Genomic DNA, 19,328 nt, shown 5'->3' with positions numbered 1-19,328 from the left:
AGAATGCCAGCCTAGGAAGTACAAGTCCCTAAGAGGAAGGTAGAGAGGGAGGGGAGAAGGAAGAAGAGAGGAAAAAGAGAAGGGAGGGAAAGGAGAGCAAGAGGTAACTGTTCTAAGTAAAACACAATATATGAACATGCAAAATTTTTAAAGAAATATAAAGGAGAAATAGCAATAGAGAAGATTGTTCTAACTAAAATACAGTATCATCTATGAATAAAATTAATAAAAAGCGTAATCTCTAGTCCCAACAAGAGGTACACAATACAAGGATAAATGAAAGAGCAATGTGCAGTTATATGTTCTAACTATACATACGTGGTAAATAGTATCTCATTTAAATGTTTTTAATTGTTACTATTAAGATGATATACAGAGGGGTGGGATTTTTTTTGTTTTGTTTTGTCTTGTCAGTCATGGGGCCTGAACTCTGGGCCTGGGCACTGTCCCTCAGCTCTTCAGCTCAAGGCTAGCGCTCTACCACTTGAGCCACCACATCACTTGTGGCTTTTTTTTCTTTTTGCTTATGTGGTGCTGAGGAATCGAACCCAGGGCTCAGGCATGCAAGGCAAACGCTCTACCACTGAGCCACCTTCCCAGCCCCTTGTGTCAGCTTTTAAAGCACTACTTTTTAAGATAACTTAAGTGAAAGTAAGTATTTGTGCATTCACATTCAATACGCCATTTTGTTTCATTTTTTGTTTGGGTTTTTTTTTTTTGTTCCGGTCATGGGGCCTGAACTCTGGGCCTGGGCGCTATCCCTCAGCTCTTCAGCTCAAGGCTAGCGCTTTACCACTTGAGCCACAGCGCACTTCCGGCTTTTTTCTTTTTTTTGCTTATGTGGTGCTGAGGAATGGAACCCAGAGCCTCATGCATTCAAGGCAAGCGCTCTACCACTGAGCCACCTTCCCAGCCCTGCCATTTTGTTTTATGGGCATTTTGTTTGTTTGTTTAGTGCTCTCTAGCACCCAAGACCTCACACCTAGTAGGCAAGGGCTCCATCACTGATCTACACCCCTAGCCCCATGGGCAATTTCTACTCTCAGACCACTTAAGAGATCTCTTTTGAGACAGGGTCTTAAATTCACCTATGTAGGCAAGGCTAGTCTCAAACTTGCAATGCTCTAGCTTCTGCCTCCAGATTACTATGATTACAGGCAAGTACCACCATGCCCAGCAAACTCATTTTATTCTTAAGTCTTCCCTAAAAAAGAATCCTGAGGTAAATCAATCAATCCTAGCAAAACTGCTCATGAGTCAATCTTTTTCCAGGCATAAATCACGGAGCTACTGTTAGATAAGAGAGCATACTTTCCCTAATTCAAGTACTTAAAATACAATGTGTTCTTTCCAAAATGGATACTCTCCAGTCATTTTAGAATACAATAAGCTAGACACTACACAAGACTACTGAAATTTGGCATAATTTATTAAGCACTCCACATATGGCAAATGGATGATCACATTTTCCTTTCATTCAGTATGTTAAACCACCTGATCTACTTTCCTGGTCTGATATTACTACATACATAAAATGTTAGCAGACTGTCATCTAGACATCAAGTAGAAAAGGCTTACTTCCTTTGGTTGTTAAGTATTTGGTTATCCTTTAAGAGCTTCATTTTAATTTGGAAACAGTTTTTATCACATGGCAAGTTAGTCAAGAATTTTTAAGTGGAAGAACTAATCTCAGGAAACCTCCTCTTCACTGCATCCAGGTAATAAGCAACAACACCAAGGGTTTAAAAGTGGAAAGAAGTAGGCCAAAGGCTGCCCAGCATGAATTTCTTAATGGCTTCTCACGATCTGTAAGCAAGAAAATCACCCAAATCAACCCTCACTTTATACAGCTGGGTGGAGTGGTAGCGTAGGACTCCCATCTGTTCCAGATCACGACCAAGTTTCTAACTTAAGATCTTTGATCTTTCAAGCCACTGTTCTTTCTACCTCAAGTTTCTTTATAAGGGTAGCAGCAACGGATCAGAGACCAAGGAGAAAACAAATCCATCACTACTACAAAAACTGTAAGTGGTTTTCAATTTTTCTAGCACATCTGAACTAAGGGGTGGGGGAATCAGAAGAAGATGGTAGAAGAGGATGTCAGCTTTTCAGAAGTCTCTTGTACAATTTTGTAACTCAGGTTTAGGCCACAGACTTCACTAATTACTAAGACAAGAAAATATTCTCATTCTTTTGAAACTGTTGGAATAGAATTATACCACAAAGGATTAGACTTTCATTTAGAAGTAGAATAGTGAAGTCAAGCTGAAGTAATCCAAAGAGAGATAAAGAAGACCAAATCTGAGAGGTAAGAGGTAACAAAGGAAAACTCAGGTACAGTAAAACTGAATGGGGCTCTGCATATATAAAGGAGAGACCAAAATGACTAAGGTTTCTAGATAAGTAAAATCCAGGGGGAACACTGTGGTTCATCTAATCCTAACATTCTTTTACATTTTCTTCTGATTACTAAAATCAATATATACAATTTTAATTTTTAAAAAATTAAGCTAAACTCTTTGGCACACATATGTTGGAGAGACATTTTAAATTCATCAAAAGTTACCACAGAGCTCTCCTGAAAACAGAACTTTACCTGCTGATAGTGAATACTACTTAGCAACAGCATGAACAGGTCACTAAATTAGTTTTCTCAGATAGGAAATCCCTTCTTCTTACTCCAAAAGACTGCTGTGAAAATAAAAGTGCATCTGTGTTGGTACCTTGTCCAGTGCCTAGCACATGTTCAAAATTTAGGTTTTAAATGAATTGTCCCTTCACCAAACTGCTAGTTTAATTAAATGTAACTTTTCCCTCTTCATTTCTCCTCTACAAGGCACTTCAGCAGCAGGATCACATTTACAAGTTATCTAGAAAGTTTAACACACCATAGAGGCATATACTTATAATCTAAGCGCTCAGGTGGTTAATATAGGAGAATCACGCAGTTGAGGCTTGAGATCCCGTCTCTACAAACAAAAATAAATTTTAAAAGACCATTGTTTTGTGGCCAGGGAGCCCTGCTTGGGTTCACAAGCTAAATGCTGTAGACGATGAGATAAAAGACCCAGTGAAGTCAGGTCTTCATCAGCAAGTCTGGCTGAAAACTCCCAAGTTTCCTAAGCACACCATACCCACTCAACTGCTCCAGCAAAACTCAACACTTGCTTCTCAAACTACACTTTCAAAATTCAGTCCTTCTAGGGCTATCCTATTCGCTTCTAATTCATACTGTCTCTTTTTATAATAGTTTGTTGTATTTTAATTCCCTTCTCTTCTCCTTTGTCCCCATCACTGTGGGCAAAGGGCGAAGTTACAAGCCTTTCTAAAATCATTCACTGGGGGATGCAGCTCAGAAGTAGAGTACATGTTTAGTTAGCATGCATAAGGCCCTAGGTTCAATTCTCACCAGTACCAAAAATAAATTTCATTAATTGACTTGATTTTCTCAATCCAACCCCCAATCTAATCAATTTTGGCTCTTCCACTCATCATCCACAATCTAAGCACATAAATGTAAATCTGAAAGTTTATCTTCAATATTCAACACTACATACATTAAGCTGCAGATACTTTTCCCCACATATTCACTTACATTTTTTTTTTTTTTTGTCGGTCGTGGGGCTTGAACTCTGGGCCTGGGCGCTGTCCCTCAGCTCTTCAGCTCAAGGCGAGCGCTCTACCACTTGAGCTACAGCGCCACTTCCGGTTTTCTGGTGGTTTAGTGGAGATAGGAGTCTCACAGTCTCTCCTGCCCGGGCTGGCTGGCTTTGAACGGTGATCCTCAGATCTCAGCCTCCTGAGTAGCTAGGATTACAGGCGTGAGCCACCAGCGCCCGGCTTCACTTACTTTCTGAGTATCTGTGAGGGACAAGCAGAAACCCCTCATCTCACCTAAGCATGGCCAATTTAACTATGCACTCAACTTCTTACTGCAGCTAAACATGCTATTCATTAATGGTAGGTCTTTCATTTTAAATTTCCTACAGTATGAGTAGTATCAACTGTCAGAATCTTAGCAGAATCTGCAAATCTGTCTTTGACTTTGACTAGACTGAATTTCTGAAGGATGTGCCATTTTATTTTATTGGAAAGACATACTGTTTTCTTTTGTCTATGCTTTTTATTTGTAGTGGGGCTTGAACCCTAGGCCTGTGCAGAGTCCTTGAGCTTTTTCTCTCAAGGGTGGCACTCTTACTACTTGAGCCGCAGCCCCACTTCCTGCTTTTTGGTGGTTATCTGGCGGTGTCTCACAGTTTCCTGCCCAGGCTGATTTCTACCAGAGACCCTCAGATCTCAGCCTTCTGAGTAGTTAGGATTACAGGCGTCAGCCATGGGAGTCTTGCACAAGCCACATTTCTTAACAGTGCGTGGTGATCTGCCTTCTACCTAGAGGCATTCATTCTATTTAACTTAAAAAAAAAAAAAAGTTGTGTAATGAGGTAAAAGAGCACTGAAGTAGGTGAAGTAGGCTCCATTAAAATGAACTGTAAGGCAGGAGGAATGGCTCAGTGGTTCTACAGCACTTGCCCAACAGCCAGGAAGCCCTTAGGCTTGATCTCTTCACAGATTTTTTTTTTAAAAAAAGAGTGAACCACAGCCATGGGACTCTAAGGCGGTCACATTCACAGAGCCCAGAGGGCTAAGTGGTGAGTAATGAACATTACCTACGTGACCATCAGCTCCACTAGAATACGCTCATGTCTCAGGTTGGGGGCATAAATCCACATTGAAGCACAGGCTTAGCACACAGCTCTGGGTTCAATGCCCAGCACCCAAAACAAGTCACTTATGGTTATATAGACCCTGAAGATAGATATTGCATCTCTCTTCTTGGCCCCCACTTTTTTTTTTTTCGCTAGTCCTGGGGCTTGAACTCAGGGCTTGCAGTTACCCCTGAGTGTCTTTTGCTCAAGGCTAGCACTACCATTTGAGCCACAGCTCCATTTCCGGCTTTCTCTGTGATTTATTGGTGATAAGAGCCTCATGGAGGTCTTTCCATTTCCTAAACAAATGGGGAGGTGTCATTCTTTCTGATGGAGGAATAGAATTCCATGATAGATAGACAGATAGATAGACAATAGATAGACAGACAGACTGATAGAGATATATGTCACATTTTCTTGATCCATTCATCTACTGAGGGGCATCAGGTTGGTTCCATATCTTAGCTATAGTGAATAAGGCTTCTTTAAACATAGTTGTGCTGGTAGCTTTAGTGTGATCATTTGGGTAAATGCCCAGAAATGGGATTGCTGGGTCATAGAGGAGCTCTAAGTGTAGTCTTTGGAAGAACCTCCATACTTTTCCAGAGTGGTTGAACAAGTTTACACTCCCACCAACAGTGCAGTAGTTCCTTTTGGCCACATCCACTCCAGCATCTGCTGTAATTAAATTTCTCGAATATAGCCATTCTAACTGGGTTGAGGTAGAATCTCAATGTTGTTTTGATTTGCATTTCTTTTATGGCTAGAGAGGTTGAGCATTTCTTCATGGGTCTATAAACCATTTTTACTTCTTCAGACTTGGAAAAAATTATATTAAGTAAGCCAAACCCAAAGGAATATAGGTCCCGTGGTTTCACTTATTTGCAATAATTAGTATATGTCTCGGATAATCTTATCAGATGAGCAGAAAAGCTCAAAATCTATGTATGTATGACCATATAAGATGATGCTAAGGGAAATGAACCCCAAGATAGGGACATGAGGTTTTTCTTTGTTGTTGTTATCATTAATGTATTATGTGATTTTTGTTTGTTTCTTATGTATTTTCTTCCTCCTATGGTATATCCCTGTTGTCACTGTATTTGATCTTGGTACCCTGAATCTTGTATATACATTTATCCAATTTGGCGAGGGGAACGGGAATAACAAAATGCTTAAAAAAGGACACAGGATGACTGCAACAATGACACAAGACACTATGTTGGAAATCAACTTTACACCATTGGGGGGAGTGGAGGGAGGTGGAAGAGGGAAGAGATAGTAGAAAAACAAAGGAGGGGGGAAGGTGGCTCAGTGGTAGAGCGCTTGCCTTGCATGCATGAGGCCCTGGGTCCAATTCCTCAGCACCACATAAGAAAAAAGAAAAAAGCCGGAAGTGGCGCTGTGGCTCAAGTGGTAGAGTGCTAGCCTTGAGCTGAAGAGTTGAGGGACAGCACCCAGGCCCAGAGTTCAGGCCCCACGAGCGGATCCCCCCCAAAAAAAAAAGAAAAAAAAGAAAGAAAAAGGAGGGGGTAAGAATGCTCGACAAGAAATGTACTCATTACCTTATTCAGGTAACTGTAACCCCTCTGTACAGCATCTTAACAAGAAAATAAAGATTTTTTTTTAAGTCTCATGGACTTTCCTGACCCAGCTGGCTTCAAACCATGATCCTCAGATCTCAGCCTCATGAGTAGCTAGAATTTACAGGTGTGAGCCACCAGCACCCAGCTTTCAGCCCCTTTTTAAGTATCTCGCAAAGCTCATTACCTAACAAAACAATCAACTTTTAACTTAAACTGAAAGGTGGTTATTGATTGAGCAGGAGACCACAGGAGTTCTGGAATCAATTATCAATCCACCAACAACCTTTAGTAGATGTTGAGATACATTGAACAGCTCACTGACAAAAGAGGTTAATAAACTAATTTTAGACAGCACTTTTTGGTGTGTGGTGTTGGGCACTGAACCTAGGGCTTCATGCATGCTAGGCACATTTTGTCACTGAGCTACATCCCCAGTCCTCGCTCGTAGTATAGTTTCTTAATCAACATTCTTAACATTCTTAAGCATTAAGTATCCACTTGCTTTTAGCCATCCACTGTAAATATGTGGATAAACTGGATAGAGAGTGAGCCAGGTAATGTGTTACTCAGTTATCTTTGAAATTCCTTTCAAAACTAAAGCTCCCTAAGTTTATAAGAAGAAACAAGAGGAACCCCAACATCACACAGAGATTTACCTCTTTTTCACCCAATCTGCCTTGGTAACCCATGGGGGGGGGGGAGGGAGAGAAGAGGAGGAAGGGTAGGTCCTAGGGAATGGTAAAGAATGGGGTGTGCTGAAGGAAAGGCCCGCTCAGCACCCAGTGCCCTGCACAAACTAAAAAAAGACCTGCACTGAGAGGCAGCCTCAGCCTGCAAAGGAAAAAAAAAAAAAATCTAAGGTAATCAGTTTCTTTGGTCCCTAATTAACCTTTGCCCTGGGGTAAGGAGTCACCTCTCTTATCAGTAGTTAGGCAAAGTAGGTCTGGAATCACCAGGATTCCTTCCAACTCCGCCGCCCAGATGTGGGTAGCCGGGGCACCCATTTAACTTTCCAACCAGAGGTGTAAACCTAAGACCTCTCTCCCCGACAGAATGGAACCCCACTTCTCAACCAGGGAACAGGTCCACCCTAAGGACAAGCAGGGCTGCTTCAAATCACACTGCCTCTCTCAGTAAGAACAGGAAGTTCCTCTGTTGTTGGGAAGGCAGGCGAACGTGGGCTCTCACAGCAGTCCAGATGCGGACTTGCCCCCAGAGGTCTTGGGGTGCCGGGGAGGGGCAGGGCGTACCCATCGGGGAGACCGAATCGCCTCTCGTTCACTCGCTCACTTACCCACAGGCTGCTGAAATAGTCCAGCCCCCGGCAGATGAGCGCGCCCGCGTGCGCCAGCAGCACCTGCACGCCCAGGTAGCTGCCGAGGCAGTAGAGGCCGTAGAGCAGCGGGCCGCCCGCGCCCAGCAGCAGCAGCAGGCGGCGGCGGCGCAGCACCTGCTCGCCCAGGGCCTCCACGCCGTAGTCGGCGAAGCAGAGCGGCAGCAGCAGCGCGGCCAGCACGATGGGCGTGTGCGCGCGGTGCAGGCGCTGCAGCCAGTGGCGGCCCAGGCGCGTCAGCGAGCTCTTGAAGGGGTGCAGGAAGGTGCCGCACAGCACCGCCCAGAGCAGGGGCCGCAGGAAGGCCTCGAGGATGAAGTACACGAGCACCGCCGCGCCGCAGCACAGGCACACGAACAGCACGGCCCCCGTGTTGTAGAAGGCCTGCTTGATGGGCTTGTCAAAACGCAGCGCCAGCGCCGCCGTGCGTGGGGTCTCACCGCTGCCCGGCCCGGCTGCACGCGGGTGCCGGGCTTCCTGCTGCGGAGAACCCCGAGGGCCGGACACTTCAGCGGGGACGCCACGGTCGGCCATCGCGCCTCTCCCGCCTCGGCTGCCGCCGCCCCCAAGAGGAGGAGGTGCGGCGAGCTCTCGAGGCGCGCAGACGAAAGGCGGGCGGAGCCGCGCTGCCTGATGGGCTTTGTAGTTTGCGGCTGGCCTCCGAGCGCTCGAGAGACGCCGCGGAGAAACTACAATTCCCAGGAGGCTGAGTGCACGCTCCGTCCTCCCCCGGGCTCCCTTCGCCCATTGGTCGCCGCAAGTCCCAAGTTTTCGAGAGTCCCAAGTAAATTAATTAGTTAAATACGCTCCTTTTAAGACCAACTTTTTCCCGTCGGGCAGGATCCCAAAAGAGAATCTACTTTCAAGAGACACTACTTTTCAGTCATGCGAAAACCAAGGCTGCAAATTGGAAGTGACGTGGGAGAGTACTTTCAAAAGTCTGATGCCCAGATTCTGGTTGACTGATTCAATAAACACGTCCAAGTGTTTGTCCTAGTGCATTTGGCAGGACATTTTTATTCCATTTTCTTTTTTGGAAGAACGAGAGTCTGGATTCAGACTCTAGTTTGGTGCTTCCTAGATTGGCTCTCTACCACCTGAGCCATATCCCTGGCTCTTTTTGCTTGGATTATTTTTGAAATAGAATCTCATTTATTTCTAGGCCAGCATGGATCGTGATCCCCTATTTACTCCTTTGGCTGTAGCTGAGTGCAGATCGCTAAGCCCAGCTTTTTCGGTTGTGTTGGGGGTTCTTGCATTTCCCCCGTAGGCTGACATAACACTTCAATCTTCCCAATCTTTGCCTCTCGAATGGCTGCAATGACAGGCATGAACTACAAGCAACTAGCTAATTTTATTTTATTTTACTTTATTTTATCTTATTGGCAGGATTTTAAGTTGTGATAACTGGGTGGTTCAAAGTGAATAGTCTCTGTTCTAAGTATCGAACTCCTAAGAACAACCTTACAAAGGTGTTAGCTTCGTTTTACAAACAAAAACTGCCAAGGTTAAACACCAGGTCATGTTCACACAGCCACCAAGAGGCAGAGGCAGGGTTCAAACCCTGAACTCATCATTAATCCTAACTGGTCTGGCCAGAGGATCCTTGGGTATCTTTTTAGAACCCTTCAGAGAACTGTAAGGTACAGCTGCTATTACCATTTGTAAGGATTTGTCACTATTAGTTGAAATCAGAACTCTTCCCAAAGCCCTAAATCAGAGTGTTAACATTGCTATTTTATTTTAGGCCTGGTGTGGTCATGGGCAGATAAATAAGCCAGCAATGCTCCCTGTCACATGAAAATGATAATAATCCAAGTCCTTGGCTCCAAGTGATTGTAAAAAGAAGTTTTTGATTAAAAAAAAAAAAAGCTCTAGGTAATGCTGCTGCTTCTCTTCTGATGGGGAAAAAAATTTTGGTACTCATACTCCCAATAGTAATGTTATTTTTTAAAATTGTGGAAGTCTTTACTGAGTACTCAATGTGTGTGTGTGTGTGTGTGTGAATTGTACAAGTCGTCGTATAATTTTTGTTTCTTTTGTGAAGTAAACAGTATAGTTTTCAGATGAAGAAACTGTTGTTTAGTAAGTCTTGGAGACAAAGAGATTCAGGTCACTGTTTCAAGATGGTCTGGAGCTTGACATGGTAAATATTTTCCCTTCGGTTTTTCCTACATCTTGTTCTGCTCCTTGTTTCAGTAGGACTTCTAAGATTTGCTGGCAAATTGTGGCCACATTTGCTTTCAGTGTTGATTTTTACTGATTCAGCTACTGTTTATATAACAAGGCCTCAAAAAGTCCTCAGTCATTTGTAGTGCCAGAAGGTCCCAATTGTAGTGCCTCACTTGTACTAGGAGACATGTCTCCCAGTACATGTCATGTCCTAGACATGTCAACCACCAACCATTTATGCTACCTGCTGCCTACAAGAGCTCAGTGAGTCTAAGTCTACTGACCACTGCAGATGGCCAGTTACTGAGTCGCTTTGTCTACACTTCTAATCAATCCTTAGGGTGCCAATGGGGTTGAGTTCTATTCAGAATTCAGAAAGATATCTTTCTCCCTGACTCATTGATGGGTGCTCTTTATCAATCAAGCTCAAACCAGGTTGCTTATAGCCAGTGTATTATGCCTTCTCTCATAAACAGTTCCTTCTAAGTCTAGCGTCCCGTCCTTTAAGAACTGGGGCTTAAAATCCATACAAATGTCCAAGGAAAGAGCAAGCCCTCTCCTTTAATCTTTCTCCAATCAAAGATATCTCCTCTGGTTAGAACAAGAGAGTTCTCAGATTACATAATAAAAGCATACATCCATGGATGCAAATGAAGAGAATGTGCAAAGTAAGGTTAGGTAAGTTGTTGGGGCCTCGGGTCCAAAAATCAAAATTGCTCAGTTATGATACTTCATTTCCAAGTCTCCATGAAAAGCAAAATTATTGAACATTCCCCAATCTTCTTGGAGCCAGAGTAATAGATCTGACAGGTGTCAGATAAAATTTTTAGTCAGAAATAGAACTGTTAACAGAAATGAAAGCTCAAGCATTACAAACTACATAGAATAGTGTTTGCCTGGTCTACCATAGACTGGGTTCCTGAAGGGCTTCGCTCACAGTGTGGTGAGTGGACAATACTGTGGTCCAAGTCCATGATGTACTGAATCTCCTCACAGAGTTCTAGAGAATGAAGACTAGGAATTGTTTTAGTTTTGTGTCCCCAGTACCTGGCACAGCAGAAGACATTCGTAGCAACAGAGTAGGAGCTTGGTGAGAGTATGCTGAGTTAAAAGATGAATGAGTGACATCCTTCCCCAGACACTGGTTTGTGCTGATAGTTGTAGAGGCTAGGAAGTCTAATACTAGGGTGCCAGCATGGTTGAGCTCTGGAAAGGGTCCTCTTCCTGTTAAAGCTGGCAGACTTTCTTCTGTGTCTTCACATGATGGAGATGAGAAAGGAATGGTCACTCTTGTGACCTAATTACTTCTAGTGGCCCCCATCATCCATAACATTCTTCCTCAGGACTCAACTTCAGTGTCATCTTCTGCTTTCTTCTTTACCTCTGGCTAAGAGAGGACCCCTAGTTTGCACTGAACATTAGTCTTTCCTTACCATTACATCTTAGCACAAGATACCGCTGTGATGTATATGTCTGCTGCCCCAGCTAGGCTTCAAACCCCTTTGAAGCAGAAATCAAGAGTTGTCTTTCCTAGCATTCTTTATGTGTAGTGTCTAGTACAGGGATTGGTACATAAGTCCTCAATAAATAATTATTAAATGAAGTTTCTGGATTCAGGTGACTTTCTTATTACTCAGCTTCCCCCGCCCCCACCAGTCCTCCTGTTCAAACTTGTCCCTTAGACCTTGTACTTGCCCTCAGCCCTAAAAAGTCTCCAAGAGCAACAGGAGCCAGGATTTGGCCTGATAACTTGGCTACCTCTGAAGATACTACAAATAAATACCTTTAGGTCTGGGAATGTGGCTTAGTGGTAGAGTGCTTGCTTTGCATGCATGAAGCCCTGGGTTCAATTCCTCAGTACCATATAAACACAAAAAGCCAGAGGTGGAGCTGTGGCTCAAGTGGTAGAGTGCTAGCCTTGAGCAAAAAAGCAGCTCAGGGACAGTGCCCAGGCCCAAAGTCAAAGCCCCAGGACTGGCAATAAATATATACCTTCAGAGACAACTACTGTAATTATAAACAAGGACAAGATGTTTGAGGTATTTTTGGTGAGAGTTGGGGCCTATAATGTAGACTGTAATAGTACATGTTTCTTTTTTTCTATTTTATTTTATAACCCACCACTCTATAATCACAACCTGGTCCCAATAGAAACATTTTAACACATTTTACATTTCCCATACCTCTTTGATGATTCACTAGATTCTGAACTAACATCTATTCTTTTTTTTTTTTTAATTTTTTTTTTGGTCCGGTCGTGGGGCCTGAACTCTGGGCCTGGGTGCTGTCCCTCAGCTCTTCAGCTCAAGGCTAGCACTCTACCATGAGCCACAGCACCACTTCCGGCTTTTTTTTTTCTTATGTGGTGCTGAGGAATCGAACCCAGGGCCTCGAGCATGCAAGGCAAGTGCTCTACCACTGAGCCACCTTCCCAGCCCACTAACATCTATTCTTAAGATGATTTAGCTACCAATAAGACTTCTAACTGATACTCATAGAGGTAGCTACATGCAATTAGCCAACTGATATACTTGAAATGAGATTACAGACCTCCATTTACTATGTCCTAAGATGTTAAATTGAAGCTATAAACACAATTTGATTTTGCACATTGCTTCTCTGCAGGGATTTTTGACCTGAATACAACAACATGATTTTCCTCTTCATCAGACAGCTTGTTATCTTCTTGAAGGTCTATAGATTCTGGGAGAATTGAGGAAGATTTTACCATGAAATGATTTAAATCAAAGGAAAAACAACAACAAAAAAAAACACAAAGATGCACCAGAGCAGAGCAATAAGGAATTATAAAGTAATTTTAATTGCATCAACAGGAAGAATTTCAAACTAAGAATTTATATTTTAAAGTTCAAATCTAGTTAATATATTCTGATGACTATCACTTAATCCTCCAAAAGATAAAAGTATTCATGATGGCAAATGGACAGAGCAATTATTTAGGTAGCATTTAGGAATATTGCTACAATTACATTACATAAATAGAAATTCATGTCTTGATTAGTGATATACCACACATCTTAGAGTAGAAATTCACAGGACGGGTTTATAAATATACATTTTATATATAATCTCAAAATCAATCACAATTAAGCATTAAATACACAATTTATTATAAAACAATTATTACCCATCATTGTCTATTTAAAGGCATAGTTTTTACAAAATAGCATTTTGTACACAGTCTCATAAAAGTATATTAATACTCCTGGAGCCAGATTATTCCAGCATATCAGCATGTCAGAGGGATAAGGCATGTGGAGAAGCTGAGTCCACTTTTCCAGGTGACCAGGGACATTATAGATGATAGAGCAGTAAGGACTCTAGTGACCTGGGTGAATGCCACACACACTTGAGTACCCCATATCCTTCAAGAATTCATTACTCTCCAGAAGAATCAAATGATTAGGCTACTCAACCTGATAGCCAAGATTGAGGAGAAAATTGCAAACACTAACAAAGCAGCAGGGTTTTATAAGTGAAAAAAAAATGCCAAAGAGCTTGATTCACATAAATGTTCTATCCCCAGATAGTAAATATTGAACTAATTTAGCCACTATTTTCATGAAAAGATATTGAGAGGCAAGTTAGTTATTAAATATGCAGAGAAGTCCAACTTAAAGCTAGATAATTTCCAAATCGGATAACTGAATAAGGAATCCTAAATAACAGGTGGCATCAACATGCCAGTTACTCAGTGAACACGTCTTGTTTTTTAACTCATGGCCTAGAAAAATCAAATTCAATGATGACACTTTATGCATTCTTGACAACCTCTGTAATGTTGAATAGAGGAGGCAAGGCTTAAGATCCAGAAATCTTTTCTACAAACTAAGTGACTATAAGCTCAACAGTAAGAATGCCCATAGTACACACAATGTTTTAACTCTTGGGATTGACTGTTTGTGCTGGTCTTGGTGCTTGAACTCTGAGCGCAGGTGCTGTCCTTGAACTTTTGTGCTCAAGGCTAGCACTCTACCACTTGAGCCACACCTCTACTTCAGGCTTTTTGGTGGCTAATGGAAGATAAAAAGTCTCACGAAGTTTTTTTTCCCCCAGGCTAGCTTTGAACTACGATCTTCAGATCCTAGTCTCATGAGTAGCTAGGATTACAGGTGTGAGCCACCAGTGTCTGGCTTCTGTTTCTGATCTTTTAAATACTTTAAAACCCAAGAGTTGCTGGGTGCCAGGCAATACTTCCAACCTGGGGAGGAAATTCTGTGAGACTCTTATCTCCCATTTAACCATCAAAAAGCCAGAAGTGGGGCTATAACTCTAGTTAACCATTCAAAAAGCCAGAAGTGCGGCTGTAACTCCAGTAGAGCACCAACGTTGAGCAAAAAAACAAAGTGACTTAACACTAAGACTCTCAGTTCAAGCCCCATACTAGCACCCTCCCCCCCCAAATAAAAGAAAAAGAGGAAAAGGTCAGCAACTTAAACTTAACAGAGACTTAGTGTATACTTATTAGTGTATGTGTATGCATTTGTGTATAACACACCCACCTCCCTTCATGTATGTACAAATATATATGACCACACTGAAACAGCTGAACTGTTCACTAAACATAACTATTGTGTTTAGAGACCAAGGATATTTTACATCAACAAAGTGCACATATCTCAGCACTTCACCTAATGCATTAGTTTTTCCAACAGTTTTAGCTAAGATGCATGACACATGTGTAAAACTCTCCTGTGGATGTAGCACATTTTGATAAAACATACAAAAATTTCTACAGGAAACCAAATTACTATAAGACACAGAAGTCCTCAGCCACTCAACAGTAAAAGCTGCCTATAAAAACTGTACCTTAGGCAAAATAAAAGTGGAATGTACCCAGCTTTGTACTCTATTGCTACCTCCTTCATATCAACTTTGGAAAATAATGCCTAAGAATATCATTACTCCATTTGTTTATAACAATAAGCCAACTATAATTTAAAGAAACAAATTATTCATGAACTTTGATATTTGTTACTGGCAGAACAATTTACAACTGCTAATGACAGACTAGTATGTTCCTGCCCAATAGCAATTGTTGGAAATCCACAGTCTATGTAAGCCAAACTTGGCTTGCTTCCTGTTTTTGTTCAGCCTGCAAGCTAAGAATAGGTCTTGAAATTTTAAATAGCTTTCAACCATCAAAGGAATACCAGTAGCATATGAAAATAACATGAAATTCACAGTTCAGTGTTAATTTTTGTTGGAGCATAACCATGCAAATTCATTTTGTATGTCTGTGGCAATATGAAACAACCTCAGCCCATGCAGACCACAAAGTCAAAACTATCTACAATCTGGCCCTTTACAGAGAAAATGTACTGACCCTTAGGCTAGAACAAAGAATGAGGCGTAAAATCATAGCAATATCTCTTAAGACAAATTCCTGAACACAGGCAGTAAAACTTACAGAAGTAGTAGAGTTATGGGGTGAGAATGTTGAAAGGAATAACAATGATCAAGATCCATTATATTCATAAATTGCATTGTTGAATGACAACTCCTTTGTACAACTACTTAAAACTAATAATAATTTTAAAAAAGCAATAGTAGTGAATACCACCTGGGAAGGAAGTCCTTCCCATGTTGTTCAAAGTTTCTGATTTCTTGCCATACTGGGGTTTGAACTTAGGGCCTTGGTCATGCTAAGGAAGCAGTCTACCACTTGAAGCCCAGCCCTGTCTGCTTTTAGTGTTTTCCGGATGGGGGTCTCATGTTTTTGCCCCAGCTGGCCTTGGACTGTGATCCTCCTACTTTGCCTTCCAAGTAGCTGAGATGCAGGCCTGTATCACCACATCTGACACTTTAATTTCTTGAAGGACAAAGAAACCCAAAATAACCAAATAAAACTCCTGCATTTTGTCTACACTCATATTTATAAATTTATCTTTCAGATCAGAATGGAACAATAAAAGGGAATTTGGTCCCAAGTCAGAGGATAGACCCAGATTTTAAGTAAATGATTTTTTAAATAACCTAATTCTAATACATGTTTCACTTTTTCTTTCTCTTTTTGTTTCTTTTATCTTTCCTAATAGGAATTGAACCCAGAACCTTGACCTTGTTTACTACTTGAGCCGTGCCCCCATCCCTTTCATTTGTACTTTGTTTTTGAGGCAGGGTCTCACCAACTTTGCTTGAGCTGGTTTCAAATTCATGATTTTCCTGCCTCTTCCTCCCAAATCATTGGGATTACAGGCATGCCCCATCTCAACTACCTCATTCTTGAAATCCTTCCCAGTCTGTATATTATGTTTTAACCCCAAAACTGTATTTAAAACACTAAAAAAGATAAAGTAATCAAAATGCTTTTAAGCCCAAAACAAAGTTAATACAAAGTAAAGTAGGCTCTCTTTTTCCTCAAGTAAGAAATCTTTCTATTCACTGTAAATTACTAAAGGGGAGAAATTTACTATATCAGGTTCTATTCAATGAATGTTTCAAAGAATCCACAGGAAAGTGCACCGATGTGTAGGAAATCATATCACCTTCCTAGGCCACTACTGTGCCCTTGAAAAGTAAGTGCATTGGATGAAATAGTCTCTAAAGAGCTTGCCAGCAGTGGCAATTTATGCCAAATGACTAACCTCAGGTTTTTTTATCTGTAAAAACTGGATTAACAATAGAATCTTCCTATGGTTGTGAGGATTAAATGAGTTAATCCACATGAAGTGCTTGAAAGCACTAAATACACTTAGCTAGCATGATTATTATTCCACACAGACATTTTACAAAAATCACTGGTTGGGCAGCTCCCCTAAGACATATACTATATTAGAAAATATAGAAATATAGGAAATATAGGGATTAAAGTACAAGTTCTCTTACATTAGGTAAGAATGAATGGCATTGAAGTCTAGAGAGGTTTAACTTCAGCATATCTATCATTGATAGTTTTCTGAAAGGATGTACAAATGCCAATTGTATCCTTAGTGTGTGAATTGTTAGTTCTAAACAATGATTATTGTCTTAAAATGTCAACTAATGTCCACTGCCAAGCAAAACAATAGTTTTAGAAAAGATTCTTTGACTTATGTTTCAAAAGACAAAGTTCAGTATTTAGTAAAAAGAATATAGTGCCCAGCTTGGTAGTGAATATCTATATTCCCAGCCCTCAGGAAGCAGAGGAAAGAAGATTTTGACTCCCAGACCTGAGGTACAGGGCAAGAGCCTATCTCAAAAGCCAAGAAACAAAAATTAGTTTACAATTTGATCACAGGTGAAGAACATAAGGAAGACTGGCTAGTCTAGTTAGGTATATGAAATATATGCTTCTGAACCAAACTTACCATCCAATAAAATTGCATATGTGTATTTATTCCACAAATGTTTGCTGAGTCCCTCCTATGGAGTAGTGTGTTCTACAATGATTAGTATAAAGAAATGGTTCCTGCATCAGAGAGTTAACAGGCAATTATAATTAAGTATGACCAGCATTATGAGAATGCCCTGTATGGTATAGGAGTATTGGGTCCAGAGAATGAGAAGAAGAAACAATTGAGCTGTGACCTCAAAGATGAGTAGCCTTTTCACAAAGCACAAAATGGAGATAAAGTCTGTGCACAAAGAACCAATGACAAGTGAGAGGGAACAAGTATGGGGCACAACAATGGGCAGAGCAGCAGCAGAAGATCCTAGAACTTACCAAATAGTTTGCATTTTTTCTTAAGGGCAATGAGAAATCACTGAACATACTAGATAGGCATCAATAAGTAACTTTGGTCATCAAAGCAGAGGCAAGTAGTGAAATCAATATCTTGCCTTGAGGGCTGGGAAGGTGGCTCAGTGGTAGAGTGCTTGCCTTGCATGCCTAAGGCCCTGGGTTCGATTCCTCAGCACCACATAAGCAAAAAGAAAAAAAGCCAGAAGTGGCACTGTGGCTCAAGTGGTAGAGTGCTAGCCTTGAGCTGAAGAGCTGAGGGACAGCGCCCAGGCCCAGAGTTCAGGCCCCACGACTGGACCCCCCCTCCAAAAAAATATCTTGCCTTGAAATGGAGATGGGGGAGGATACTTCATTTAGTAACAGGAAACTTCTGCCCTGCTTGCTACTAACAGAAGGATATCTTTTTGTTTTAACTTATTTATAGTTTAACTATTACACGCATAATAGAGTAAAATACAAAAATATTTGCTTTCTTATTTACAATGTGGGTGTCTGCATATTCATATCTTGACTCCCAAACCAACCACCGTAGTTGAAACAGAAATATATAGGCCAGGCTCAGCTGAAGAGGCAATGGTAGTTGGGTGGAGCCATGAATTTGAACTTGGACTTTGGAAGTGGACCAGTTCCACGGTCCATTTGATGTTATTTAATCTCTCAGCAATGAGGAGTCTTTCTCCTACATCCCTAGAAGCATTAGTATCTGGCAACATCACAGAGCATCTATGTTTTCCTTATTTTGGCTCAAGTCTAGAAGAAATGAAAGCTCTCTCCACCGGTAGATTTCTCAAAGACATGAATCTTGAAGATGGCTCTAAAAAATCTGTCGCAAGGTTGTTTAATCACAAACTTGGAGTCAGTCTTAAAGCAATGGAAGCAAGTCTGAAAAGTCTAGAATATCACAAGGGACTTATCTCAAGCTTGACTATACACATAGACTCCTCCCCTTGACAATACTGTTGGCTCAGACAACTAGAATAAAGAAGGATCTGGGTTCCTTTGAAAAAGAAAATATACTAAATGCAGGAATTATTATGAATGATGCTGACTCTCCAATTTACAAGTCAGAACATTTTGAATGAGTACTCTATGTGAGTATTTTATGGGCCATTTTCCCATTTTCTAAGTAAAAAAAAAATAAAAACCCTCAGAATAAAATATATTTTTGCTCGAATCTCATATAATCACCTCTAAATGTTAATGCATGATTGAAACTCCTTAAGTCTTTTAAGGTGATTTGTCTGTTGTAACATGTATTTAATCATACTTAATGTATGCCAACTTGACAACAGAATTGACTATCTGCAGATAAGCTATTGGATAAACTAAATCCTTAGACCTCAGCCTCCTGAATAGCTAAAATTATTTGTGTGAGCTGTCAGTATTCAGCTCCTTACCAGCAAAATAAATTTGTATCTTTAGGGACAGTCATAGTTACATTTCCAGCCTTTCCAAACAGCCATATAAAATTTTTTTTCAAAGCTACTCACTAGTTGAGAAGGAACTTCAGATGAATAGGTACCAATTTCATATGATTGTAATCTCCCTCACATTCAACACCAATGGTGTAACTATCCAAAAGCACTGATGCCCTACATACATTTAAGAGGCTGACTGTGGAATGGTGAAATTCAGTGAAGTTCTCCCTAGCACTACACAAAGCAGCTCTCATGCTACTGAACTCAGTAAAGACTCTTTAGACATGGTATCTGCATTTGTTCTTTATCTTCTGATTAGTATATAACCAAATAGCAAAGGCTACTTGACACACATCTCATCAAAAGACAGCCTTCCTGAGTCTCAAGACCCACTTACTAAGATAGTAATTATAATTTCATTAAAGCCAA

The 19,328-nt window shown here is 41.1% G+C and overlaps 1 protein-coding gene across 1 annotated transcript in view; it reads right to left on the bottom strand.

Moving 5' to 3' along the window:
* The window catches only part of Tmem245 (transmembrane protein 245), a 106,248-nt gene extending 98,089 nt beyond the window's left edge, over positions 1–8,159 (bottom strand). Inside the window, exon 1 of the mRNA XM_013023229.1 lies at positions 7,587–8,159. Coding sequence (XP_012878683.1) covers positions 7,587–8,159 — 573 coding nt within the window. The remainder of the gene's footprint in view (positions 1–7,586) is intronic.
* Positions 8,160–19,328: the final 11,169 nt, after the last annotated feature.

Source organism: Dipodomys ordii, unplaced genomic scaffold, assembly GCF_000151885.1.
Source record: "Dipodomys ordii isolate 6190 unplaced genomic scaffold, Dord_2.0 Scaffold67, whole genome shotgun sequence".
NCBI classification, from domain to species: Eukaryota; Metazoa; Chordata; class Mammalia; order Rodentia; family Heteromyidae; genus Dipodomys; species Dipodomys ordii.
Note: the sequence above shows the minus strand (reverse complement) of the source record. Positions and strands in the feature narration are given on the sequence as shown.